The 27,110-nt window shown below is 39.5% G+C and overlaps 1 protein-coding gene and 1 long non-coding RNA gene across 12 annotated transcripts in view; both read right to left on the bottom strand.

The window, feature by feature from the left end:
• sorbs1 (sorbin and SH3 domain containing 1) overlaps positions 1-27,110 on the bottom strand; it is a 68,505-nt gene that overhangs the window by 5,177 nt on the left and 36,218 nt on the right. For 9 of the 11 annotated variants that reach the window (XM_016679071.1, XM_016679063.1, XM_016679072.1 and 6 more), the window contains 10 exons: positions 19,160-19,209; positions 14,850-15,028; positions 8,337-9,503; positions 5,402-5,466; positions 5,150-5,320; positions 3,984-4,030; positions 3,783-3,897; positions 3,454-3,579; positions 3,185-3,379; positions 1,675-2,133 (listed from right to left, as the gene is read on the bottom strand). In XM_016679071.1, coding sequence (XP_016534557.1) covers positions 1,675-2,133; positions 3,185-3,379; positions 3,454-3,579; positions 3,783-3,897; positions 3,984-4,030; positions 5,150-5,320; positions 5,402-5,466; positions 8,337-9,503; positions 14,850-15,028; positions 19,160-19,209 — 2,574 coding nt within the window. The remainder of the gene's footprint in view (positions 1-1,674; positions 2,134-3,184; positions 3,380-3,453; positions 3,580-3,782; positions 3,898-3,983; positions 4,031-5,149; positions 5,321-5,401; positions 5,467-8,336; positions 9,504-14,849; positions 15,029-19,159; positions 19,210-27,110) is intronic. The other 2 variants (XM_016679073.1, XM_016679074.1) reach the window with 2 other exon arrangements.
• Positions 24,076-24,883, bottom strand: LOC103148237 (uncharacterized). Its single transcript, XR_477337.2, has 2 exons — positions 24,396-24,883; positions 24,076-24,364 (listed from the first exon to the last, which is right to left on the bottom strand). It is a non-coding gene; the product is annotated as an uncharacterized LOC103148237 (long non-coding RNA).

Here is a 27,110-nt window from a genome sequence, read left to right as displayed (position 1 = left end):
GTTGAAGAATAATATAGAAATCAGTAATACATGACTGAAAAACAAACTTCGGCTCAGTTGGTTTGTTTTTTTGTTTTTTTTTTTCTTCTCCGCTCTCTGCTTCACGCTGTCACCGTTGCTTGGGAACATGAGTTACGCTGAGGTGGGGGCGGGGACAGTTGGTGAAGGGTAGATCTGTCCGAATCCACAGATATTTTTCTTCCGGTCTTAGTTTATTCCCGGCCTTCGAAGGACCCGTCCTACGTAGCCCAGTCCTTCGAAGGATGCAGACCCTGAATTCGGACACAGCTAATGTCTATGGTAGTGTCTGTATCAACGGACTCCCGGCTTCAGGATGACAAGAGGCGCCCTCTGCTGGATGAAGGCCAAACTACAACACTAAAAGAAGGTCGAAGCGGACGTTCTTAGTGAGTCGACTGGAACTAATTTTAAGCTAATAAACCATTATTACACAATTAATCATAAGTTGATTAATTGTCTACATCTCTAATTAACACACATGAAACCTATAAATGGTCACCTGACTAAACTTCCAAAGTCCAGTAGCAGCTAAGCTATCGATGCACAGGAAGTAGTTAGCATTTCCTGTTAGCGTCAGTCTCTAATAGCTTGTCTTGGCAAAACTATCTTTAACGATCTCAACTGGTCGTAATTTTCATATCCTCATGCCAGGAGTTGAACTGGAACTTTTCTTCTAATCCTGAAAGTCTTTCACAGCTATGAAATGCAGGCACACAAACACCGCAAAACCACTGAATGTTAGTGAACACACAACAGCATGCTTTGCGCTACAGCCTCGATCTTCTGCGAAGACCAGCAGGACTCTGTGCAGCTACAGGTCAAACCCACAGTGCCTTGAAAAATTATGCACACCCCTAAAACTTTTCCACATTTTATCACGTTAAAAATCATCAAATTCAGTTTTTCAGCTTCATTTGAGGTTTTACGTGACAAAACACAAAACAGAGCAGTTTTGAGGAATGGAAGGGAAAATTATGAATTGTTTTTTAATAGTGCAAACGGCAAAACAAATGCAATAAAAATGTTGGAAACAGAAAATAGAAGCAAAATCTTGTAATTACAAAAAAAAGATGCAAATAGCGAAAAGAACAGGAAGTATGGAAGGCTGCAAACTTGCTCCACAATAGGAAGTCCTCCAAACCACTAGGGGGAGTCTGGAGTACCTACGTAAAGATGCTCCTGTTCTGTAATATTGTAAATGACACGAAGAATGACCCTCTTTTTCTTCCAGTCTCTAATTTAAGCTACGTAAGATTTGTAATTGTAGTTAGGACTGCAACTAACAACTATCTTAATATTCAGTTAAATATTAAATCTGCAATCTGTTTTTGCAGATTTTTCTTTGACTCACTTAAGTTTTGTTTATGTAATATTAGAAATACATCAAAAGTGCATATTATCAATTCAATTCCTTTTCTGAATAAGAAAATACATATTTTATTGCCTAAAATGCTGCAGCACAGCATTCCTTTTGTAGCATGAATGATTTGGTTCTCATGGCAACATATTTGGACACCACTGGGTTTAGAGGTTGTGAATACTTTTCCAAGGCGCTGCAAAAGTGATGAGCACACATCAGAACCACATCCACAGCTACTCTAGGGAGGTCAAAGGTCGTTTTGCAGTGAACACCACACACCATGCAGGTGGTACCTCTGCAGGGCTACTCTGTCTGCTGCCCCGGGCCGCCCGGCCCCGCTCCCCCTCCGCGCTCTCCACCTCGCTCAGCCAGCCTTCAAGCACTGGCCCGCCGCTGGGGCTCACGCTGCGCGACAGGAAGTCCTCCCCCTGCGGTGGAGTGAAGGTGAGGAAGGGCGTGGCCGAGCCGGGCCTGGGCGGGTGCGGCGGCGGCAGCGGGGAGGCGGAGGGCGACGCCATGGGGGAGACGTAGGGCACGGGGCTGGCGGAGTACGGCGGGGGCAGGTACTCGCCCCAGCGGTAGGAGACGGTGGGCGGCGGCGGCAGGGGGGGTGTTGGGGCGGCAGGGGGGCTGCCACCACCCACGGTGAGGGAGATCCACTCGGAGGAGACGGCGTGGACCTCGGGCGAGACGGAGCGGCGAGGGGAGCGGGGCAGCGGCAGGGGGGAGGTGGTGAGGCGGTTACGATACAGCTTTTTACACAAGATGGAGGGAGCAGAGCGGGAAATAAAGGATGAGAAAAATTCACCAAAACAACAAAACAGAGATGAAGTGAACACAGAGGGACATAACGAGAGCTGGGCAAGTTAAAAACTAAATCTCAATTTTCTTTCAAATGTTTTCCTAAAAAAGAAATTGGGAATGAGAAAATATTTTCAAAAAGTGGATTTTTGCTTTAAGTGTTTGATGTCTGTCTGTCTGTCTGTCAGTATTAAGGCCAGGCTACAAGAATATTTGTTTAATTACAAGAATAAAGTCATAGTATTAGTAGGGCTTGACGATATTACTGAGAAAAGTATCATGATATAAGTGTTTCATATCAGTTGATATCAATAATTATTGATTCGCTTTTTAGTTTTAAATATCTGAAATACTGCCAGACTATTTTCAAGTAATAATAATGCAAGTAAATTTTTCAAAAACTAATAAATCTTAATTTGGTGACGAGTACTTAATATTGGAACTGGAAGTTTTTTTTTTATGTCCAAAATAAATAAACAAAACAACTAAAAATAATAAAGAAAATAGAAATAAAACTCACACACAACTGAAGCTATAAATAAAACGGATTAAGAAGTCTCTGTAAATAAAATTTTAGTTCAAAAAATGCGAATCGTCAGAGTGGAAATTATTAATCTAATTTTATTTTATCATGCTATTAATTGCTTATTATGACAGGTTTATTCTCCAAATTTCTCATTTTGATTTTTTGGCATTTTTCACATAAAATTACGACTTCATCCTCCTAATATTCCGACTTTATTTTTGGAAAAATATGACTTTATTTGCATAATAAAAGAACAATTTTAGCTTGGCTGTAATATTTTGTTGTATAGTTTCCTTGAATTCAGAATCCAAATAAACAGAAGTTTTAAAACACGCTTGTCAAACAAGATGGCCGCCCTGGACCATGGAAACCCACAGAGAGCGTTGGTGGAAAAAAATCCAGATTTTTCAAATATTATCATGTTAACAATGAATTTATCGCCCAGTCTTAAGCACGACCCAGATAACGGCGCTGACCTGCGGCGAGGCGTTGGTGCTGCGCTGTGGCGAGTGGCTGACCGGCGGGTCCGGGTAGTCCACGCCGTTCTTCACGCGCGGCCGCTTGTGCACTTCCACGTAGGTGACAGGGAAGATGCCCTGCCGATTGGTGCCGGGGATTTTCCCCTCGTACCAGTTCTCATCCACTCTGCGGATCAGCGTGATCCGCTCGCCCTGCAGAACCACCAGGTCGGGTCAGAACGGTTCTGCTTCAGTAGTATTATCATCACCACAGACAGATGATTCACCTTCCGGAAGGACATCTCCACCACTGTGTCTCCCTTAAAGTTGAAGCGGGCGACCGCTTCTCCGTACTCCAGAACCTGGACCGGGGCGCTTTTCTTTGGCTGGGCTTTCTCTGTCGGAGGCAGGAGCTGCAGCATAAAACCATTAAAGGTGATTAATTGTATGTTAGGATGGGCGACACAAAACATGTTCAGTACATTCTTTGCTAAAAGTCAGCAAACAGATGCACAATTATGCAACGGTACATCTTTGAAAAGCAGAAGTGGAGCCCTCTGCATAATGAACAGAAATGCAGCAAACAGTTTCTGGTTTCTTAGCCGACTGAACCAACCTCAACGTAACTTCGTGGGAAAATGCCGACTCTTCCATGATGTTCGCCTTCATACCAGTTCTGATCAACTTGTCGGATTATGTACACAATATCCCCCTTTTGAAACGGTAATTCCCTGAAAAACCCAAACAGCAAACTTTATTAGTTTAAAGTTTTGAAAAACGACTGACTATTATCATTATTCTGATGATTTTCACTTACTTTAGGCTTTCTGCTCTGAAGTCAAAGCGCGCCATGGCTGGAGTTCTCTGTGTAGAAATGAAACTTTTCAGTTTTCTGGATAAAATCACGAGCAACATCATTAATTTATCAATAAAATTCCAGCACATTTTAATTGGATTGTTCTTTCTGGCTCTTAAATGGCACTCAGTAAAAGAAGATCTTCCTGGGTCGTGTTGTGAGCTTCATATGCTTTTATTTTCAGTTCTGACTGAAAACAGAAAGTAAAGTGGAGTAAATTTCCACCAAATACACTCAAATTTTTATATTAACATCAGATACTTAGAAGAAAAAACTCAGGTACTCTTTGCTATTTAAAATTTGCGTGAAAAAAAGATTATTTTCAATTATTAAATTCATGATATTAAAACTTATATATTTTCTGAGGTTATCAGAATCAAAATTCCTTTTTGTGTCATTCTTTTTTTCCAGAAAATTATGTTTTTCCTTGGATAAAATATTCTTAAATTCTTAAAATTGATTAGGAGCAGCAGAATTCAATGGAGGTTGGGCGATAAATCAATTTGATCAATTTATCAAATTTTTGAAGATTAATTTTTTTGGAAAACCTGGATTTTTTTCAGGTGACGTAAATTGCTTGTGTTGGGGGAAAAAATAAATTTCACATCAGTTCAAAAGACAAATAAACAGATTCCATAAACACAAAAACGATTTTCAGTTTAAGTTAATTTTATAAACGCACAATATAGTCCTAGTGAATTATGGTTTTTATTTTATTTATTTCAGTTCACAAAAATGTTTTCTCAACTTCAGTTTCTGTTATTTTGAAAAATGTCTTGTTAAGTGACATTCTGCTGGCAGAGCTAGAACTCGGTTGCTTGGTAACGGGCTGGGCTGGTGTTGCTAGGTAACGGGCTGGGCTGGCGTTGCTAGGTAACGGCGCAGGGACAGTTGACTAATCTGCCAGTGGAACTTTTAGTTTTTCATCAATATTAAAGAATTATTGACTTAAAACAAACTTCTATATTCCTGAAAATTTACTGTTACATTAGTTTTGTCTTATTTCAGGAGTGCTAAGATATTTTCACTGAAAACTAGACAGAAATATTTATTTTTCAGTGTGCAGAAAGTCCCCCTCCTCCGTCTTCCTGCCTGCAGCGGTGATAAGACTCGACTCTGCGTTGTACCTCGACGCCTGATTTCCGTTTCTCGGCGTTATCTGTGATGTTGAGCAGGTCTCCGAAGCGCTCGTTGGTGATGAACTGGTGGTGCGTCGGCACAATCCCCGTGTGCCTCCGGGCCGCGATGTCGGCCTCTTCCTGTTCCCGCTTCAGCCGCCGCTGCTCCTCCAGGATTTTCTGTCAGGAAAACAAATCAGAAAGCTGCATTTCTGTTGCTAATTTCTAAAAAATCTGCACACATTTTAGCGATGAATTCACCTCTTTGTCCCCATGACGCTTCCTCAACACTTCATCCTGGCTTTCCCCGATAGCTGGGGACGAGTCTGACAGAAACAGCAAAGTGATTTAATCACTAACTTTACATCACATGGCAGCAATTTCAAACTAAAATGTTGCAGTCACCTCCTCAATTCCAGTCAACTGAATGAAAGGAAATACTATAATAAACATGCACAGATCAAATGACCACAAAAAACAAGGTGCACTGCAAAAAAAAACATCTGCATGCAGACAAGGATGAAAACAATGACCAAATGCTGGAAAAAATATATAAAATTACAGTAAACTCCAGTAAAAAATAAAAAATCAACATGAAATCATGAGAGTATTGATGGTGAGTGACCAACATTTTTTTTTAAGTTTAAATTTATTTAATTAATTTATCAATTCCCAAACAGGAAATATCTAATCTGTTTGGGAAGTAAAGATGGACGATGTGTCTAAAAGTGAAAAATGACGGAAAACCAAAATTAATATAGAAATGCATCAGTTATGTAAGGTTATAATGGATATAAAAAGCCTGTAGATCTCTGCTAAGATGCCCGGTTTCTATGACAAAGAGAAAAAAGTAATTTCAAAACTTAACTGTAACCTCTGACCCCAACTGCTTCATGTCTGCATGCGGTGAGCCAGTGGAACCAAAGTTAAATTTACTGTTTGTGCTTCAATCTTTGCCAAAAAGCTAATTCTGATTAGCTAAATGGGTTCTTTGTGTCAATGTTGTGCTACAGCTATCTAGCGGTAAAAGCCAGCACCAAAGCATAATACTGCCACTATCATGCTTCACATGAGGTATTGTGTTCATCTGCAGCATTTGCTACATTTTCAGCTGCTGTGGTTCTCCTTCACACTGGCCTGAGTCAGATAATCCAAACTCATTGAAAATCCTGCTCCCCTCCTCACCTGTGGGGGCGCTGCACCAAGAACTACTGGAGGAAACGAAGAAGACACGAAGAGCAATTTCCTCCTTCACCAAATGTAAACAAAACTGGAGTAGCGTCAGATATTAGCTATTGTAGGATTTCTCTTTTGTCTTTGGTAAAAAACCACAAGTCATTCCTCCTGTTAGCGCTAGACTATTGTGTTTGTTTTGGTTGTATTTACCTAGAATGCCCTGTGCTGTAGACCACTTCCTGTTTTTGGAGTGGGCTCTGGTCTGCTTGGTGTTCACACAGCATTCAAACTTCACCAGAGTTCATTTTTTTGCCAATTACATGTTCAAACCTCCAGGTCAAAAATCAATATTAACGATTAATTACATTTTTGGACTTTCTTCCCCACCATTGCTTTTCTGGATTAATGTCAGCACACCCAAGGCGGCCATCTTGTTTCACAAACCTATTTAACAGCTTCTTCTCTTGGAATATTAGGCAGGATAATTCTTCTTATAAGGATACATTCGTAATAATGCGAGAATAAAATCTTAACATTGAAACATTAGGAGAAAAAAAATAACAAAAAATTTATTTTCCAAACATTTTTTCTATTAAAACTAAATTCTCTTGCAATTTTAAGACGTTCCTCTGGTAAAACTGTGTCTTTAATCTGATGATATTATGACTATATTCTTATAATTTCACAACAATTCTCATAGCCGTGCCTTAATACTCAGATGTAAAACTCAGAAGCAGTGAGTGAAGTAATAGCCACTTATTCAATGTTTTTCTGTCAGTTATAATTTCTTATTTAGAAAAGAGAGCAAGAAAAACTATTGAAACTGGATCTGGTATGAAATAAACTGGAGATTTTATTTTGACGCCTGTCGCCCAGCTCTACTCTCTGCTGATGACACTGAACTTTATAATGTATGGCTGTGACAAACAACTACAACCCAAGTTGTTTTGGTATTTCCTCCCTAAAAGATGCAGTTTGAGTCACATTACAGGTGAAAAGTTTCAAAAAGATATTTCATCATCATTTATGTCACAAAATCCAGGCGTTTTAGCAGCTTTCTCTTTATTTTCTTAATGTTTGGCTTTTGCTTTTCAGGTGAACTTCAGGTAAGTGTTTGCCAATCTTCAACAGAGATTTAAGTGTAAACTATAACTTGTACAGATGTAATGCTTTTACAGCCTTTAGCTCTCTAAAGGCCGTGGCCACAGCAGAGGTATTTAGTGTTTAATAATCTCAAGAAAAAGCACCAAAAAAAAGGAGTCTAAGAGAACTGCACAAAAAAGTCGTCATAAAGGAGAAAATTGGTTTGTTTGCAATTTGCAGTGTATAAAGGGTTCAATAATTTTGATTTTAAGTTGATACGTTAAATAGAGTTAGCATAATGGTGCTAAAAACAGAGTTGTATACATCGCATACAGGTAAGCTATGTTAAGCTAAACAGGCTAATTGTGTGGCTAGAAAAATTAGCCTGTGTGCTAAACCACCAAAACAAACCTAATAGTTTTCGCTGCTAATCAGATTAATGCGTTTTCTTTGGATAAATAAATAGTTTAGGCCAAATGTTCACTGTAATCTAAATCTAAATCTGTTCTCTTTTTCACTGCAATGGCCAATAATCTAAACCCTTTCTTAGTGCAGCGCCCCTACAGGCGAGGAGGAGAACTGCATATTCTAATTAGTTTGGTTTGTTTGACACAATGTAGCGTTAAAGAGAACAGCACCAGCTGAAAATGTAGTAAATGTTGCAATTTTGATCCCCAATTTAACCAAGTCTACCAAAGTATCAGGTGTGCAAACACCTTTAGACTGCAGTGCATTTAGACGAAATCGCAATTTTCTACGTAATCTAGACTCCTGGATGAGAGTTGTCATTCACAGTGGAAATGGAAGATGGACAGTTCCCTGTCACTTGAACACACCACACAGACTGGAAATGAGAGGACGGTGGCGTTGCTTTGTGGAGGAGGAAGGTGAAGATCAATGAGAGACCACAGAGCAGTGAAAGGGATGGAGTAACGACCTCTATGTTGAGCTGCCAGTAGGTTCCCGTTGGCGTCAAACACCTGGCCGTTACTCAGCCGCTCCGTCCCGCCGCCCTCCAGCTTCTCCACGGCCTCCAGGGAGGAGAGCCGCCGCGGGATGAGGGGCCTCTGGGAGCCCGCCGTCACCCTGGTGGCCAACAGTGTCCGTCGGGTTTGGTGCGGCTGCGGGTTCTTCCGTAACCTGAAGGGCGCTGGGCCCATAAGGAAGAGGTTTCCCGGCAGCATGGCCTTCCTCTCTGCAGCGGCCGGTTTGTCCTGCTGCCTCTCATGGCGCAGGATGGTGGTGAAGCGGGTGTAGGAGGCCGGGCAGGCGCCTTTGCATTTGCTGGGCTTGAGGAGGAGCGGATGGTTCAGGTGGTGCAGGTGGTGGTGGTGGTGGTGGTGGAGCGGAGGGGTTTTGGATCCGCTGAGGATCTGCTCCACTTCCTGTCCATCCCCCGATGACGAAGCCGCCTCGTCCTCTGGAGACGAAACTCTGGAGTTCCCGCCCTCTGCCGCAGCGCTAACGTCCGTCGTTGTGGCTTCGGTTGTCAGGAGTGCCTCAGCGGACACGGCGGACACCACGCGGTCCGGGCTGGGGTTCCGCCCGGAGTCCAGGGCGGACAGCGACGACGAGCGGCTGGGGGCGGCGCCAGACCGCTGGATCATCGTTTCGAACTCGCTGACCCGTGACGACACGTTGTCCCGTCCGACTGTCTCAACAGACTTCTCTGCATCGCTCTTGGCCGCCTCAAACAGCGAGGTGAGGCTGCGGACGCTGCCGTGCGGGCTGCAGCCGACCGAACTGGGCCGCTGGATGTGATGCATGGTGCGGTACAGGCTGGAGAACCCGGACGCGCTCCGTCTCACCGCAGGGGAGACGCTCCGGTCCTCCTCTTCACCAAAGCGCCCTGGGTAAATATCCTCGCAGCTGTGAGACTTGGGCTGTCTGGCGGCATCGGTCCTGCAGTCCTGGGTGTCACCACCGGGTGGCAGCAGCTTGGGCTTGAACTTAGAGGGCAGGATCTGCGGTATGCAGGCTTTGGCAGCGGACAGGGGCTTCTTACTCTTACACTGGTCACCTATTGCATTACTGGCAAGAACCGTTCGACTATTTACAGAGGAGCAGGGTGAAATTAAACAGCCATTCCCACCTTTATAATCCACTGGCAAGCATGCAGGACAACAGAATAAACAACATATTAGATTACAACGGTCACAAAGTTTACACACAAAAACAGTTTGAGTATGAGCTAAAAACCAAACTCCATCAAAAGTGGATGAGAGGAAGCAGACTTGATGCTGTGAACATCAAGTAGATGTTTACTGCATGGTAAGAATGAAACCAGGAGGAATTCGCTCTCTGGCAGGAAACTACGGTGGCCCTGAAGGCCAAACCACATCAGCAAATCACTAAACACAAAATATTCAAAAACGCAATGACATTAACGCAGCACAACTACAAATTGAGAAAACAAAGTAAAAAACTAAAAATTAAGGGTTTTCTTAAGAAAATTAAGAAAACACAACATTAACTAAGCACAACACTCACTGCTTAGTCAGAACAATATCCGGTTCTAAAGCCAAGTTCTTGGGTTTCTCACTTCTATTGTAATTGTGCTTAATGCTTAATTGTGCTTAACACAATTAATGTTGTTGCGTTTTTCCATTTGTAGCTGTGTTTAGTGATTTGTTGATGTGGTTGAACCTTCAGGGCCACCGTAGGAGCCTGTATCGTCGACACAACGAGGGAACAGACGGCATTCAAACAGCGACATGCCATGAAATGTCATGTGAGGTTGGAGGCTGTTTAAGCTAACTACAACTAAAGGCTCATCGTGTTTATCCAGCTTCAGGCTTCGGTGTGTTTCAGGGGATTTTAGGTGATCGATCAGCGCAAAATAGAGAGAAATTGGGAAGTAGAAGAAAAAGGATTAGTGCTGAAACGCAGCAGTGCTGACCACTGACAACTGAAAACCATGCATAACTTTCCTTTCACTTCACAAGCTAAACTTTAATAAAATATGAAAAAGTTATAGTTTCTAACGTTGCTTTCATTGTTTGATGTTTTCAGAATCTGCAGGCGGCGCTGCTATCACGCTGCTTCCCTGAGTTTGTGAATTAAAAATACATCCTGATCCAGCCACCCTGCAGTTAAAATGTTGAAATCTGCTAGGAAAAGCTTGTGTCAGCGCCTGGTGACTCATGACTGCGATCCAGATGGTGCTGGGAAATGACACAACACTTCCACGTGATGCGAGGCTCCGCTGCGGAGCGAGTCACCGATCCGCCACATTCAAATCTGTCAGGAAAACACGCTGCGGAGGATGACTCTGCATTTTATTCATGGCAGACGAAGAGAAAAGAGTCACTCCTGCTCATGAATGCAGCACAGCGAGTCAGGGTTTTGTTTTTTGTGAACAAAGATTTGGGGCTGAAACAATTAATTGTGATTAATCAAATACTGAATTAACTCAATTCAAGTTTACTTCTATAGCACGTTTGAGCAACAAGGCAGTTTAAAGTGCTTTACGTCATAAAAACATCATAAAAGAGTCACCAGTCGTGACTGTAATTCAGGAATTGATAAATCGCTAACTGGACTCAAAAACAGCCATTTGGTGAAAAAACCCCCAACATAGTCAAAGCAGAGATTAAGTCAAAAACTACAGATCAGAAGTAACTGGCTGCTAATTTAATTTTAAATAGGACTGAAACAATTAGTCATGTTTAGTCAGTTATTGAAATAATCATCAACTACTTTAGTAATCTATTAATCGTTTACTGTACAAACTGAAAAAAGGCGATTTGCTGACAGAACAGTCAGAGGAGTACTTAAGCCAAAAATGTACAAAAATATATAAAATTAGCATTTTGTCTGTAAATATGTTTTTGTCAAAACTCTTTCAGTTGTAAAGTTTTAGCTTCACTCGGTTCAGATTTACTAAAGAATTTTAGGTTATTGTATTTCCTATTTTAAAAAAGGAATTATATGTTTATTTGTATATTTTGATGTATTTATAAGATGGTATAAAAAAGGCTTAAATGGCTAAAATCTGTAGAATGTATATTTTTTATCCGATTAATCGCTAGAATAATTATTTAATCATCAGAATAATCAATTACTGAATTAATCGTTTGTGGCAGCCCTTTAAATAATAGATTTTTTTAACATTTTGTGAGCATAAGGTGGTGTGTTTGGTTTCTGCCTTTCCTCGGCTTGTTTCTCTGCTTCATGAGCAGCGAGTGACTCAAATAACCCAGGTGGAGCCTCAGGCAGGAGCTGCATGTTAGTCAGTTGACTGGATGGGTAATTTTTCACACTGCGTAGCTGCACATCTGCTTACAACAACCACCGTTTCTAGCATTAGGGTTATAATTACCATGCAGTTTGGCTTTAAAAGTGGTAACTGTTGCATGTTTGCTCAGCTCGGTACATTGGGTCAAAGTGTCCCCGCCTTGGATCTGCTGCCCTCCAGCCCGGCTCTGCATTCCAGCTCCTGACCCCACACTGACAGCTGACTTCCTCATGCTGCCCGCCTCTGTTTATCTCACTGCTCTGTTTATCTCTCCTCATCCATGCCCTCTCTGCCTGGAGACCGCTCCAGCTGGGCGGCAGCGGAGGGAAAAATCCACCATGTTGGGTTTCAAGACGACTTCAGACCCAACATGAGTCAAAAAATAAACAAGTGAAAAGATCCACAGGTGCATCGAAATAAATTAGAACATCATCAGATGTTTATTTTATTTTAGCTAGTTGTAGCAGAAGTAAAATAATTTTACAAAGTATTTTTGGTCTAATTTCTACTGCAAATATCTTATAAAGTAAAACAAAGCTAACTTACAAGTAACTTTTCAGCAAAAAACAGGAGCTTGTTTTCAGTCAATTATTCCTTAATATTAATAAAAAAAAGTACTAGTTCTGCTGGCAAATGATTTCAATTGTAACATTGTAAAAATGTCTTACTATAAGTGAAATAATCTGTCAGTGGAATTAGAACTCGGTTGCTAGGTAACGGGCTGTGCTTGACTGGCGTTGCTAGGTAACGGCCAGGGCCCATTATCTGTGAAATAAGTGAAATAATCTGCCAGCAACTAGAACTTTTTCACCATTATTAAGGAATTATTGACTTAAAACCAGCTTCCACATCTTCCTGAAAAGTTACTTGTAAGTTAGTTTTGTCTCATTTCATATTTGCACGAAAAAGGCGACCAAAAATACTTAGAAAATTTTGTTTCTTTTGCAGGTGTATTGAGTGGAAGGAAGAACTGTGGTAGAAAAATTGTAACAGGGATTCAAAGTCTGTTCTGCTAAAGTTGTACTTGCGGATTTATGATAAATAAATCTTGTAATAAATGAAAGAATAAATGTAAAACAACAAAAACAACCTTTTGCATTTATAACAAGTAATTTGGGATATTGGTGTATTGAACTGGAAGCATAAATCACCTTTTCAAAGTAGCTTCTTGAAAACAAGCTTTCAATCCCTGTTGGTTGTGAACCTTTTGACCACAGTTTTTCCTTTCACTCAACTTTCCATTAATATGGTTGGATGCAGCCAATTTCTCCTACATTGATCGTTAATTATTTATTTATGGCAATTTGTGGACAACATACAACATAACGTGACTTTTCTGTATTGAAATGCATTTTATTCATTTTATGTAACTTTGTATTCTGTCTTTGTGAGTCTGTTCGCTTTGACATTTTTCAAAAAGCTTTTATCGCCTTTTTTGTTGCTGCTTTTGCACAGAAATTTGCCCATTGTGGAGACAATAAATTATATTTCTATTCTTATCCTTGTTGCTTGTGTATTTTATATTCTAACACACTTTTTCCTTCCACTCAACTTTTCATTAATGTCAATATAATCACAAAATGAACTGAAATATTGTGGATTTTCAGTTTGACTTAAAGTTTGTTAAGCTGAATTTCTAAGGAGAAAAATGTGTCCCAATATTAAGATAATATTAAGAAAATATTTCAAAAATGGAAATTTGAGGAAAATGGATTTCAAAAATGAAACTGAAAAACTTCTCAGTCAGAAAATAATTTTTGAGAGTAATAACATATAATTTATTTTCTGATAATTTTTTTTTATTTTTAAGAAATAAAAAGATTTAATAAAAAATGAGCAAACTTCATAAATGTGTCCAAGATTTAATGCTAAAATCTTGTTTTTTGATTGAGAAGTTTTTCAAATTAAAATTTTTGTAACATGTTCTTTGCTTGTGATAATGTTGGAACTAACTTCTTTCCATAAATGGCAGAAATAAATAAACGTCTTGATGACTTCCTGGTTTATAGAAATGCAGCTGTAGACGGTAATGAATGCTGCGACGTGATTGGCCGATAATGTGCTCTGTGTGTAATCCAACAGAACGGTTGAGTGAATCACATGCATCTAGAAGTTTCAACATTTTCCAACATCTGCAGCTTTCAGAGCTGTTTACACTGCAAAAACACAAAATCTTATAAAGTATTTTTAGTCTAATTTCCAGCACAAATGTTTTAGTACAATTGAAATAAATCAAAGCTAAAGCAGAAGCTTGTTTGAAAGCTGCAGTATGTAACTTTTACAAAAATGTTTTTTTCTATTCCAATCAGAGCTGGGAGGCTGGTCTTAATGCTGTCAATCAAATTTGTGTACAAGCTGCTAAATGTTTTATCAGCAGAGAAACAACTCACCATCATAGGAAAACTGTTTATAAGCTGTCATCGATGGCTCTGCTAACTAGCTTTAGCACTCACTGCTGGCTGCAGCGTAGCAAAGAGGGTGATTGACAGCGGTAAGACCCGCCTCCTGGCTCTGATTGGCTGTTTCTAGTTAGCACTAGGAGATGGAGGAGGAATTCAATTTTTTTTAAAAAGATTATTTGTCTTACATCAAACTATCATGACAAAATGATAACGTTATTAAAAAACATTTTTCAGTCAATAAATTTAATTGAATATCGACAATTGTGAGGTTGGAGACAATTTGCTCTACGTTTGACCAAATTGTCAACCTGAATTTCTTTATCGTTTATTTTACATTGGCTGTTCTACTCCTAACTGCACTGACTGAACAAAAATAACGTTTTTTTTTTGTTTTTTTTTTACATTTGACCAAGTTTCTGAAGCTATTGGTGCATGTAAGTTACCAAATAAATTTGTAATTCAGTACATTTATGTCTGTGTTAAAAAAAATACATTTTAGGTCAGTTCAGCTGTTTTCTGAATCGGATCGGCCGATCCTGAACCGCAGATATCAGAAGTGAAAAAAGTGGATCAGTTCATCCCCACTTATCTATTGGGGAAAATGTTTTTGTGCCAGTGGCACAAAAACATCAAAATTAAGGAATTATGTACTTAAAAAGCACATATTTGATGCCAAAAAGTTACTTATAGTTTAGTCTCGTCTCATTTCAAGTGTTATAAGGTATTTGAGCAAATAAATAGATAAAATACTTGTTAATATTTTGTGTTTTTGCAGAGAGCGGCCATGTTTGAAGCTGAGCTAGCGTCCTACCTTTAGAGGAGGAGGAGCTGCCGTGGCGCTTGTTTAAAGCCCGCAGGCCTTGCAGGGGAATGTCGCCGCCCTCCAGGACACTCTTGTAAACGTGTCGGTCGCATTCTGGAGCGGCGGGCTCGCCGGACGACGACCCCCCGTCCTTCTCCACCTCGTTGTGTCCAGACTTGCTAGAGGAGCTGCGCCGCAAACGAGAGAGAAAAATGTTACTCAAACACAGCCGGGCTGCTTGGATGTTGGTATGTGTTTCAGTGATTTATGGAGAGAAATTCGTTCCAATATTGGTGAAGGCGAGGAGCATGTTTCAAAAATTGAAATATAAAAAAAATGCATTTCAAAAATGAAACTGAATCAAACTCACATTTTGAATGTAATTCACAATATGTTGAATTAAGTTGAACATACATTTATGCACTTTATTTTTCATATGTTTTGTAAATTACTTCCTTTGTGGGTTTTATTTTTGCTCATTTTAATTTTTTTTTTGAAAATGTACTTTTTCGGATTTTATTTTAAAAATTTGAAAAATTTAAAAACTAAAAAGAGCAAAAATAACTTGCAGTTCATATTTTCCAGATTTATTTAGTTTTAATCATTTTCTCAGATTTTATTTTTGCTAATTTATTCATGTATTCCTAAAATTGTTCAGATTAATTTAAAAAAAAATATCTTATCGTTTCAAAAAAATTGAAGCAAAATAACTTGAAGTAAACAATTTTTTCAGACTGAATTTTTTATTACTTTTTTCTATTTAATTTTTACTTTTTTTCAAATTTATTTTTTCAAAACAGAAAAATTAATTGAAAAAAAAATGAGCAGGTTACTATTTTTTCAGATTTATATATTTTTAATTATTTTTCAGATTTAATTTTGTTTATTACTTCGTTAGAAGTTATTTTTTCTAATTGAAATATTTTTTGAAAATAAAATAAAATCTGTAAAAGTACCAAACTGCATAATTAAGTACACACTGAAAATGGATCATAGATCATATTTTTTTGATTGAGAAGTTTAAAAAAAAAATAAAAAATTCAAAAGCAATTTTCTTACATTTTAATTTTTCAAACATGTTCCTTGGTTGCAATAATATTGGAACTAATTTCCCTCCACAGGTCATTATCTAAAAAAAAGAAAGAGGCATCAGGGTAATGCTCCGTCATATGGGCCTCATTAAGGGGATTCTGGGTAAGTTTGTGAAATGCTTGTGGGATGTGATGTAATTAGAGCAGGAAAAAGCCCAACGCGGATCCAGAGCGAAGGCAGAGAGGAGATTTCTCTGCGTTGGGAATGATTTCCATAAATATTCCCTCAACATTCCCATCTGGTGCATCAGCAGCACCTGTGTCACCTCCGTGCGCTGGTGCTGGTTTCTGTCCTCATTCTGGCGAAAAGCTGCGACAGAGAAGCGTTTTTAAATCACTGAGCAACAGGAGGCTCCTTGGTAGGGAAATATTGGCAACGCGTCTGCGCTGGGTGTGCAGCAGGAATTCACGTAAATGCTTCTGTGGCTGATTTACGATCAGATTTAAAATAATCTCCTGAGAAGCTTCTAGTAAAAGCAAACGCCAAGCGGCATATGTCCTGCGCTTCATGCTGCACATCCCTCCACATTTAGACTGGATGGGATTTATTTCTGTCATCATTAGACTCCAAAGCACACATAACTCTAGTTTACAGCCTTTTCTGATCACTTTTCATTAAACATAACGGTAAAAATGTCAGGTTTGTTGTTTTTACTCTTTTATCAAATCTAAACAACTAAAATCAATCAACACTTCAAAAACACAAAACTTTACCAAGTAATATTTGGTCTAGTTTCTACTGCAAATATATTATTACACTTTAAATAAGACAAAACTAATTTATAAGTAGATTTTCAGTAGGAAAATAAAGTTAGTTTTGTCTTACATAACGTGTTTTAAGAAACCAGATAAAACTACTATTTTGTTTTTGCAGTGTACTGTTTTCAGTAACTGCAGAGGAAGCTTGATCCACTCTTCTTTGCAGAATTGTTTTAATTCAGCCACATTCAGTGGTTTTGAGCTAAAATGGCCTGTTCCATACTTTGACTAGGCCACTTCTGGATTTCCATGAAATCATTCAGAGTTGAACTTATTGGTGTGCTTCGGATTCTCGTCCAAAGCTAAAAAAATACAATTATTTCCTGACGCGCCAAAATGACCCCAGACCATAATACTTCCACCACCATGTTGGAATGGTAGCATGATGCTCTGTTTACACTGCAAAAAATAACAAAAAAAAAATCAACATTTTCTGCTTTCTAGAACCTGTTTGACAACATGAAGTAGGTTAAAAAACCTCTGCATACATAAAACCAGGAAATCCATTTAGTTTCTAGTGAAAATATCTAATTAGACTTGAAAAATAAGACAAAACAGTGAGAAATAAGAGCTTTAAGTCAATAATTCTTTAATATTAATAAAACAGAAGTTTTCCATTTAAAACAAGACATTTTCTTCCACTTTTTATGAATGTTCAAGAATCATTTACTTAATATAAACTCCTATATTTTTCTAAAAAGTTACTTTTAAGTTAGTTTTGTTTCATTTAAAGTGTACTAAGTAAAAACTAGACAAAAATACTTGTAAGATTGTGTTTTTATGCCAAACATGACAGTTTTTTTCAGGAAATGTGAGCTTGTAGCCTACTTCGTGTTGTCAGGCAGGTTCTAGTAAACAGAAAATGTTGATTTTTGTAAACTTGTGACAGTTTTATATCTTTTATATCCGTTCTGCTGCATCATGATGACAGAACAAACCAGTCCGGATCATTCCAGCCATTCCTTTCTGAAATATGTCAGATCCAGCAGCCATGTCTGACTCTGCTGAGGCAGGAAAACAGCGAAGCAACCATAAATTTGCCCCTCAGAGGGAAGTCGGTTTATGAGCAAAACTTTCCGCTGTGAACATTTTGAGTGGCTAAACTTCCATCGGCCTTTAATCAGGGATCGCTTCCTTTCCAGCTCTCAGACGACAGACGTATCAATGGAACAAAAAGCTGGTTTGGGGTTTATTTTAGCCACCGCGCGCTCGCCCCCCGCCGCCCCCTCCTGGTGACATAATGACTGCAGCAGATGGAAAACAGAAACGAAGGTTTATTTTCTCTAGACAGTTACCGCGCTGCGGCCCCGAATTCCTGGCATTTTATTGCAGGACATAGAAATAGACGCTGTCAGTGTCCATCAAACACAAAGACAAGATCAAACGCAGCTTTTGATCTGAGTGGAGCTGCAACTAACAGTTATTCCACTTATCAATTCATCTATTGATCATTTTGATTAGTCGGATAAATAAAAGTCCCACATTCTGCAGATTTTTTTTATTTAAGCATTTTTCATATGAACTAAACTTTTTTCCCTTCTTTTATATTTGCTTTAACTTGAACAAATAATTTATTTCCTTTTTTTCTTGCTTAAAATGCAAAAAGTCTGATCTGGAATTTTTTGGATTAACATAAAACACTGCAAAAACACAAAATTTTACATTTTTTCTAGTTACTTGTGCAAATATATTATTACACTTTAAATAATACAAGTGTTAAAAGTAACTTTTCAGGAAGATATAGGAGCTTTTTAAGTGAATAATTCCTTAATATTGAGGGAAAAGCAGATTAATTCACTAGTAACTTAAAACACGCTTCTATATCTTCCTGAAAAGTTACTTCTAAGTTAGTTTTGTCCTATTTAAAGTCTAATAAGATATTTGCACTTCAAAGTAGAGCAGCAGTGAAATATTTGGAAGAAAAGGTGATTTTTTGTTACATAATTCGAACCAGGTGAAGCTGAAAATGCCACTTGAGGAGTTCTGGGTTGAACAGACAAAGACAGGTTTCTTTTATCTTAAATGCAAAATATGTAATTTTTTTGTGTTAATTGCTTCTCTGATTGTGTTGTTCTTTCTTTTTTGAGTGTCTTTACTCCAGTTACCAATTAATCGATCACTAAATAAGTTGATTAATCTGATTAATCGCTCATGCTTCACGATCTGGTCATTCAGCACATTCAGGCAGAGGTAACAGTTTTTAAGTTATGCAGCAGCTGGGAGAGTTCCCTTTATCCCAGTGACATCCAGGTTCCTGTCTTTAAATAAACTCCCCCCCGATAGGAGCCATATCTACAACCTGAAGGGAAAACAACACAAAATGCAGCCAGGGGACACTCTGTTCTGCTGGCTTTTTGCCTCTTTAACAGGAAACTGCCGTTCATCCCTCTCATAATCACATTAAATCTGCAAGGATGAGGTGAGATTTTAAAGCTGGAGAGCTGGAGAAAGGAAGAAGCGTTGACTTACTACTGCTGCAGGTCGGAGGCTGTTTCCAGAGGGCTGAAGGAGGGGGCACTCTGCAACAAACCAAACAAAGAAGTCATTGATAGATCCACAGGAAGATCTCCTCCCGCTGAAACAAGCAGCAGCCTCCAGTCAGGCCAGATTCTGCCCTCCGTTCCTCTCGGTCGGCCGTGTGTTTCTGCGTCGAGCGTTTCCGAGCGTCTCTAGGCATGGACGGGGTGGGGGGGGCGAAGCGTGTGTTTTGGCCTGCATGCAAGTTGGGAGAAAACAAGCGGCAGAAAGGAGAGTGGAAGGGAAGGGAGGGCTGGGCGTGCGTCGGTCAGGGGGCGCCATGCGGGGAGGGGCGGCTGTCACAGGCTCAGCCTATAAGCTGCTGTCTCCCACTGAAGCCACTTCTTTTGTCTGACTGAGTCGCTCTCATTACCAGCGGAGCAGACAGGGGGGCAATTAACCAGCTGGTGGGGCAAGGAGGCCGAATTACATGTATCAACACGGACACAGGAGCTCACCAATATGCAAAAGATATGAGGGCTGAAACGATTAATCGTATAAACCACGATTAATCGATTAATGAAACAGTCGCAGACTAATTTAGTAATCAATTAATCAATAACTGGAGCACATAAACACAAAAATAGACAAATTACTGAAAGAACAACACAGTCAGAGCAGAAATTAACCCAAGATGATACAAACTAAAAATGCACTAACTGGGATGGGCTGAAAAGATTAATTGGATAAATTGCGATTAATCGATTAATGAAATGGCTCTCGACTAATTTAGCAACCGATTAATAATTAACAGGAGTATACAGACTCAAAAAAGCCGATTTAAAGCAGGAACAACACATTCAGAGCAGTAATTAAGCGATTAATTGGATTAAATGTGATTAATCAATGATCAAACTAGTCATAGATTTAGTAATCGATTAATTGCTAAATGGCGCGTACAGACTCAAAAAAGGCCTTTTGGTTGGAAAAAAAAACATTCAAAGCATTTTTTAAGCAAAAACTGAACAAAAAATAAATACATTTTGCATTGGTAGTTGAATTACACTTATCAACATGGACACAAGAGCTCACAGATATATAAACTGATTCGCGATTAAACAATTAATCAGTTAACCATGATCAATTGATTATTCACATCATCGTCAGCTGATTTTGCAATCGACTAATCGTTAACTGGATCATACAGACTCAAACAAAGGCCATTTGGTGGGAAAAAACATATTGAAAGCAGTAATTAAGCCAAAATTGTGCAAAAAAGATAGTACACGGTAAAAATATAAACTTTTACCAAATATTTTTGTCTCGTCTCTAGTAAAAATATCTATGTAAACTTGAAATGATACAAAACTAAGTAACTTTTCAGCAAGAAATAAGAGTTTGTTTTAAGTAAATCATTCTTTGATATTGATGAAAGATACTAGCTCCAGATTATTTCACTTATCATATGGGAGAAAACTCTTGTTATAAAATAAATAGTTGTTTTTATCAATATTAATGAATTATTGACTCAAAACAAGCTCCTATTTCTAGTTTGTAGTTTGCATTACAAATTAGACAGAAATACTTGGTAAGATTTTGTGTTTTTGCAGTGCACAGAGAAATAGTCAAACACGAAAGAATAAATAATTTTCTGCATATTTAGGAGCATAAAGCGAGTGGAGTGACATTTAATGAAGATTAATTGGCATTACATAAAGAGAAATAGCACATATTTTTGTTGGGGTCACTGATGGAGCAGAGCAGCAGCCAGCGGCATTTTAAAATGCTTTGGAGCTAAGCTAATTTTAGCCCACTGTTTCTGCTGCTTTCCTCTTTTTGGACGTCACAGCAGGTAAAAATAACGAGGCTCTATGAATAAGAGCACAAGTGTTGTTTGCAAATACGATTGCACAATCGTCCCCCCTCGTCTCTCCCATTCCCACCATCCCAGGGTTGCCAGTTTGGGCAAGTTTCCTCCCAGTAAGGCTGCTTTTGAACAATAAAGCTGCACAAAACTTTTAATAAAATGATGTTATTGCATTTAGTAGTTAATTTATTTTGAAAATTTGAATGTGACAACATCAATTATTGGTCATCAAGTGTCACTAATTGTCTTTGTCAACAATTATTGATTAGTTTGTTTTTGCTTAAATATCTGAAATATTACCAAACTGGTGATTGTTTCCTGATTGTTTTTAAGCAGTTGTGAGGCAAAGTGGTGAAACTGTAAAGTGCTGCTGCGCCAGTTATTCGACAGGCTGTTGCTAGGTAACCGAGGAATGAGTGAGTTGCTAGGTAACCAAAGAGCGAGCCAGTTGGTTGGTTTCACCAGCTTAAAAGGTTGTGCGGTTTTGGATCGGAGTTCAGTGAATTTTGAATATTCTATCAGATGTAACTATCGTTATTTATCACGTGTCTGTCACATATTAATGATTTATTGTTCAGCCCCAATATATATTTATACATACATAACTATATCCGCTGCTATCAACATGAATTTCATTAGAGGTTGAGATCTGGGCGGGGGTTTTTTTGGGAGTAGGGTGGGTTTGACTTTGTTTTTGGCTGGAAACTGCCTGCCAGACATGGCAACCCGGCCCCAAACGCCCCTGGCAGCCCCGCGGCGTGGCCGAGCCTCCACTTCCCACACCAATGACCGGGAACATTCTGCGCTGCTCATTTGCCACAACATGCCTCTCCACCTCGTTGCCGGGGCAGATGATCATTAATACCCTCGGAGAATAAGAGCCTATCTTTGTAGGAGCCGAACACCAGGCTGGCAGGTCTATAGTCGCGTCTATTTATAAAGCTAAATGTTCCATGGCGACTTGGAGAACACACCGAGGGGTCACCGACTAATCTTCCCCGTCTTCCAGCCCACCACCTCCACCTCTCTTATCAGGGGCAAAAAGAGAGCGTCCTCTGACACTCCCGGTTATTGGGCTCACACACAAACAGCGTCAGTGGAAAGTAAACAGGAAACAATCATGGAGGGCTTATCTGCAGTGGAGGAATGGAATCTTAATCTGGTTATTTACAAGATGACTGATTAGTGTCAGTTTATGAGGACGTTTCCTCGTCCAACGGGGGGAAAATGGATCAGTTTCACACTAACCCGGCCGTGTTATCACAGCGTCGTGTTACTCTGGGACGTCCCGGGAAAAGATTTAGTGCTGCAAATGGGAGATAATGGTTGGTGACACTATACACATCCTGCTGGGATGGAAACTACTCTGTTTGCCGTTTCACCCCATCCTGCTTCCATTTTCTGCCCAAATCATCCGATCTCTCCTGGTACTTCAAACAAAGACACAAACAATCAGATGATGCACGAAATGTCCCACGTCATTTAATGGTGTTTTATTTTCTGAGGTTTTTATGTAAAACACTGCAAAAACATAAAATAGAACCAAGTATTTTTGGTTAACTTTCTAGTGCAAATGTCTTGGTACACTTAAAACAAATCTAACAAGTAGCTTTTCAGCAAGATATACAAGTTCGTTTTAAGTTGATACTTCCTTAACATTGACGAAAAAGTAGTTCCACTGCTAGATTATTTCATTTATAACATAGGAAAATGTCTTGTTATAAGTGAAATAACTGGCCAGTGGAACTAGACCTTTTTATATTAAGGAATTACTGACTCAAAAAAGTTTGTTTTGTCTTATTTCAAGTGAACTGAGATATTTCCACTAAAAACTAGACAAAAATACTTGGTAAGATTTTATGTTTTTACAGTGCAGAGAGCAGAAAGCAACTAATGTGGGAAAACGTCCAAAACTGTTTATGGTTCAGCTGTCTTACAGAAAACGAGGTTATGATCCCAAACACAGCAGAAATCTCAAAATAGAAGTTTCTTACAATAGTTCGTTGAAAAATTTAGAGGAAAAATAATCTATTAATCCCAAAGGAAGAAAAATAAAATAAACTCCTATGGGATTTTTGACTTCAGTTGCTATGGTTACGCATCGTCACAAAATAGCAAAGTACAAAAAGTATTGGCAAAAAATAGTTCAGTCACACAGCATCCAAAACAATTTTTTTTTTAAAAAAGCTTCTTTTTTTTTTACCACAGAAAGAACAAGAAATTACATTTTCATTGCTTGAAATTATTGATTTTTCAGAGAATGTGCATTCAAAAATGAGCTAAACAACCAAAAAGTGGATCAGTTTTCAGACAAACCTGCCTGCGGATGCAAACTGAGGTATCTAAGGAACACAGGCGACAACAATTCATCAGAAACGTCGCGTTTCCTAACAGCTGCCGCGCGGCTCGGACTGCACTCTGCTGCTTTCACAGTCAAAATAGAGCGGGCCGCTGTAACACGAAGCCCATTCTTTCCAGAACCTTATTCGTGTTGATGTGTTCTTATGAACACAAACATGCCGGCCCGGTGTGAGGGGAGCTCATCCTGCCGCCGCTAAATGCTTAAAGGTAAAGGTTAAGTGTATAACAGAGGTTAAATATGAGCGCACAATGAGCTGGCAGGCTTTTAGCGTCGCCCCGTTTAGAGTACGTCAGGTGGCGGCGGGGCGGCGCTGAGACTGGTGGCAGCGGGCCTGACGTCAGCGTCCGCGCCGCAGATGGAGTCGCTGTGGCGGTAGCAGGGGGCCTCAGTGATCTTCCTGAGCATTGATACGTGTGGAACTCCGGCTCCAGCTGGCTATGTATACCGATGACCCGCCGCTTGACTGGAGCTGTCACTGGATGTATTTTCAGAAGCAGCTTTAAAAGTGTTATCGTTATTAAAGAGGACCATTACCAGCAATCTGTAGCGCTCTCCACAAGCGCTAAAAATAAATGATTTGTTTCCTAATAGAATTTAGACAAATCCAGTCTTCAAGTTGAACTGTAAACGTCTTGAAGTTGATTAAAATGCCAAGAAGCTTTTAACTAAAAAAAAAGCTCATATTGCAAAAATTTTGAGTTTTGCAATACTTTACTTGAAACTGTCTCAACTTGGGTTGAGTTCTGCAGACAAAAGGTGCATAAGTTACAGGTTTCTGGCTAATAACTGGTCTTTAAAGGGGATTTTTTATGCAAAATTCAAATGTTGCACATTTTTATTCTCCTGTTTGGGTCTTAACTGCTTCTAAAACAACCCAACCATTTTTTGGCAATAAGTTCATGTCTTTTGGTGTCTGGAAAATGAGCCGTTTCAAAAACCTTTAGAATGTTACGTCACCTAGCAACCCAAGCTGAGTTCCGCCGGTTACCTAGCAACCCAAGCTGAGTTCCGCCCGTTACCTAGCAACTCAAGCTGAGTTCCACCACATCTGGTTTCATCGCTGTGTGGGCTGCACAATGGCTGCTGGAAAAGATGCATGTTTTGTTGTTGACTTGCCATTCAGAAAGCACTTGCTGCATTCTTGATGGTTGTACAGAAGGCTCCCCTTCTGCTTTTCAAAGATGTACGGTTGTTTGCAAGTGTAAACGTTGAGTCAGAGTGTTTTTGAAATGACTCATTTTCCAGACACCAAAGAACATGATCGTTTCCACCCAATCGTTCTCCTCCACCTCATTCCTGAGCTAGTACCGTCTGAAGAAATGCACCACTCCCAACCAAAAACAACCAATCAGAGCCAGGAGACGGCTCTTAGAGCTGTCAATCATCCTCATGTACTTGCTGCTAAATGTGCTAATGGCAGAGTAACAACTTGGAGTTATAGGAAAACTATATATCCCCTGTCATCAGTGGCCATGCTAACTTTCCTTAGCGTTCACTGCTAGCCACATTGTAGCAGAGAGGGTGATTGACAACGCTAAGACTCGCCTCCTGGCCCTGATTGGTTGTTTCTAGTCAGCAACAGGAGCACTGGGAGAAGGCAGAAGAGATACATTTTCTGTCTCATACCGTCATTACATGGTGACAGTTTCATACTGCAGCTTTAACTAGAGGGTTTTTTGAAAGAAGTGCCAGAATGTACGGCACCATCAACTCTTCATAGTACCAGACCATTTCAAATAAACAGCCAGGAAGCAGAAAATGAATCATCAACCAGTTCAACACACAAATGATTCAGCAGATAGAAAAATGCTTCTCCTTCTCCTTCGCTAATACCAAACGACTCCTGATTTGTCAATCAAGCTGCAATGAGCCATGGTGTCTGGCTGGGCCTTAAGGTCAAATGCTGCACATACCAGGTGCAGCTTTAGAAGTGGCTTTAACATTAAACAGGAGCCAGTCATCAAGCCGAGCTCACGTGGCACCCGTCCAGACAGAAACCGAGTCCGGCAGCTGCCACCGGGACTGAGCCTCCTGGACCTCCTGCCAACCTCAAACTGCAGCGTCTGGACGGCGCAGGAACACGAAGCCAGTGGTGCCACCTCACCGGACCCGGGGCGGGGCAGCTTGGGAAATCAACATCTGTTTCTGGGCAGTTAGGACCACTTCTGTCCCGAGGCACGCATGTGTCACGGCTCTGATTCAGACCTGCGCCACGCGGATAATTTTGGTAAATATAACAGAGTCGGATTACCCTGGAGCCTGTTGCTTGTTAGGTGGACTACAAGCGAGCAGAGAGTTCTGGGTGAATCATCTGATCCAGACCTCATGCTCAGAAAACACTGCAGGCCAAAAGACGAGGAGCAAAATCCGAGTTTCACAAAGAAATTATTGGTGTAACTAAATAAACATGAATATTGTGCAAGAGTCACTTATCAGAATATGGTTTTACTATAACAGCACAGTCACTAGAGAAACCTTTTGAAAAAAAAAATTTTCTTTTAGAAGTAATTTTGCTTTTTCTTCAGTAATTTAATTTTGAAGCATCACTACTATTGATTAAATCTTTTGGATCTTCTACCCACTGAGAGTAACTTAATGGAGAGCAAAACTGTCTTAAAAACATTCACCAGAGACACACCTGTAGTTTTTATTAAAGTTTCACAAACTTTATACTGAAAGAAACTGATTTGGAAAAATGTTTCTTTTGTCTGATTTTGTTGTGTATATGAATTAATGTCATTTGATCTTTAAAATACCAACATTTTCACATAATGTTGCCGTTTGGTCTGTCTGGTGATGTAATTTTTAAATATCAAATTGTGTTTTAATCAGTTTGACTTTGTCCAAACACTTCTTTACTAATACTTGAGTCATTTCTTGGATGGCTGCTTTTTATTTCTACTTGAGTAAAAATATGCTGTAATTTATCTACAATGGCCGAAATACCCTGTCTGTCGTTAGTTTATCCATATACTTGCTTTGACATGATTCCCAATCAACATAATTTTGTCTTTTAATAACTCTATATTCTAATACACAATTTAAAAGTACTTTACATTTTTTCAGTCCCCACAAATGAGTCTCTTGCCTCCATGTTTAATTTGTAACAGGAAGTTATGGTTGTCTTGAAGCAATCTGATTGGCTAAGATATGTATTACCATAGCGCTACACTGCCCTCTACAGGCTAGGCATATTTAAAACACAATCAGGGTCGGATTTGTGTGGGTTCTTGCTAGGCTAGGTTAGCGGAATCAACTAACTCACTCGCTTTCTGGTTACCTAGCAACTCACTCATTCTTTGGTTACCTAGCAACAACCTGTTGAGTAACCTGCGCAGCAGCAGTTTTAGGTTTTGCCACATAACTGCTTAGAAATAGTAGCAAGAAGTGAAAGCTGCAGATAAATGAGGAAAGGCCGCTCCACCGGTCTGGTAGTTCAGACATTTGAAACAACAAACTTATCAATAATTATCAATATTGATTGATATGAAACACTTATATCGCGCAGCCCAAATGAAAAGTTTTCTTAAACCCATGTGGACGATGTTATCTTTTTAATGATGTGGTGAGGATATTTGTTTTTTTTTATTTTTATTTTTTTTTTTACATATTTGTGTACAAAACCTAACAGTATAGGCCTAGTACAGAAAATAACTGAAAATTCAAGAAAACAATACATTTTATGACTGATAATCAGTATTTAGCCTCAATGATCCATACGATCAGACACTCAG

The sequence above is a fragment of the Poecilia formosa genome, unplaced genomic scaffold, assembly GCF_000485575.1.
Source record: "Poecilia formosa unplaced genomic scaffold, Poecilia_formosa-5.1.2 Scaffold201, whole genome shotgun sequence".
Taxonomy (NCBI): domain Eukaryota; kingdom Metazoa; phylum Chordata; class Actinopteri; order Cyprinodontiformes; family Poeciliidae; genus Poecilia; species Poecilia formosa.
This window is presented reverse-complemented; position numbering and strand designations above follow the sequence as displayed.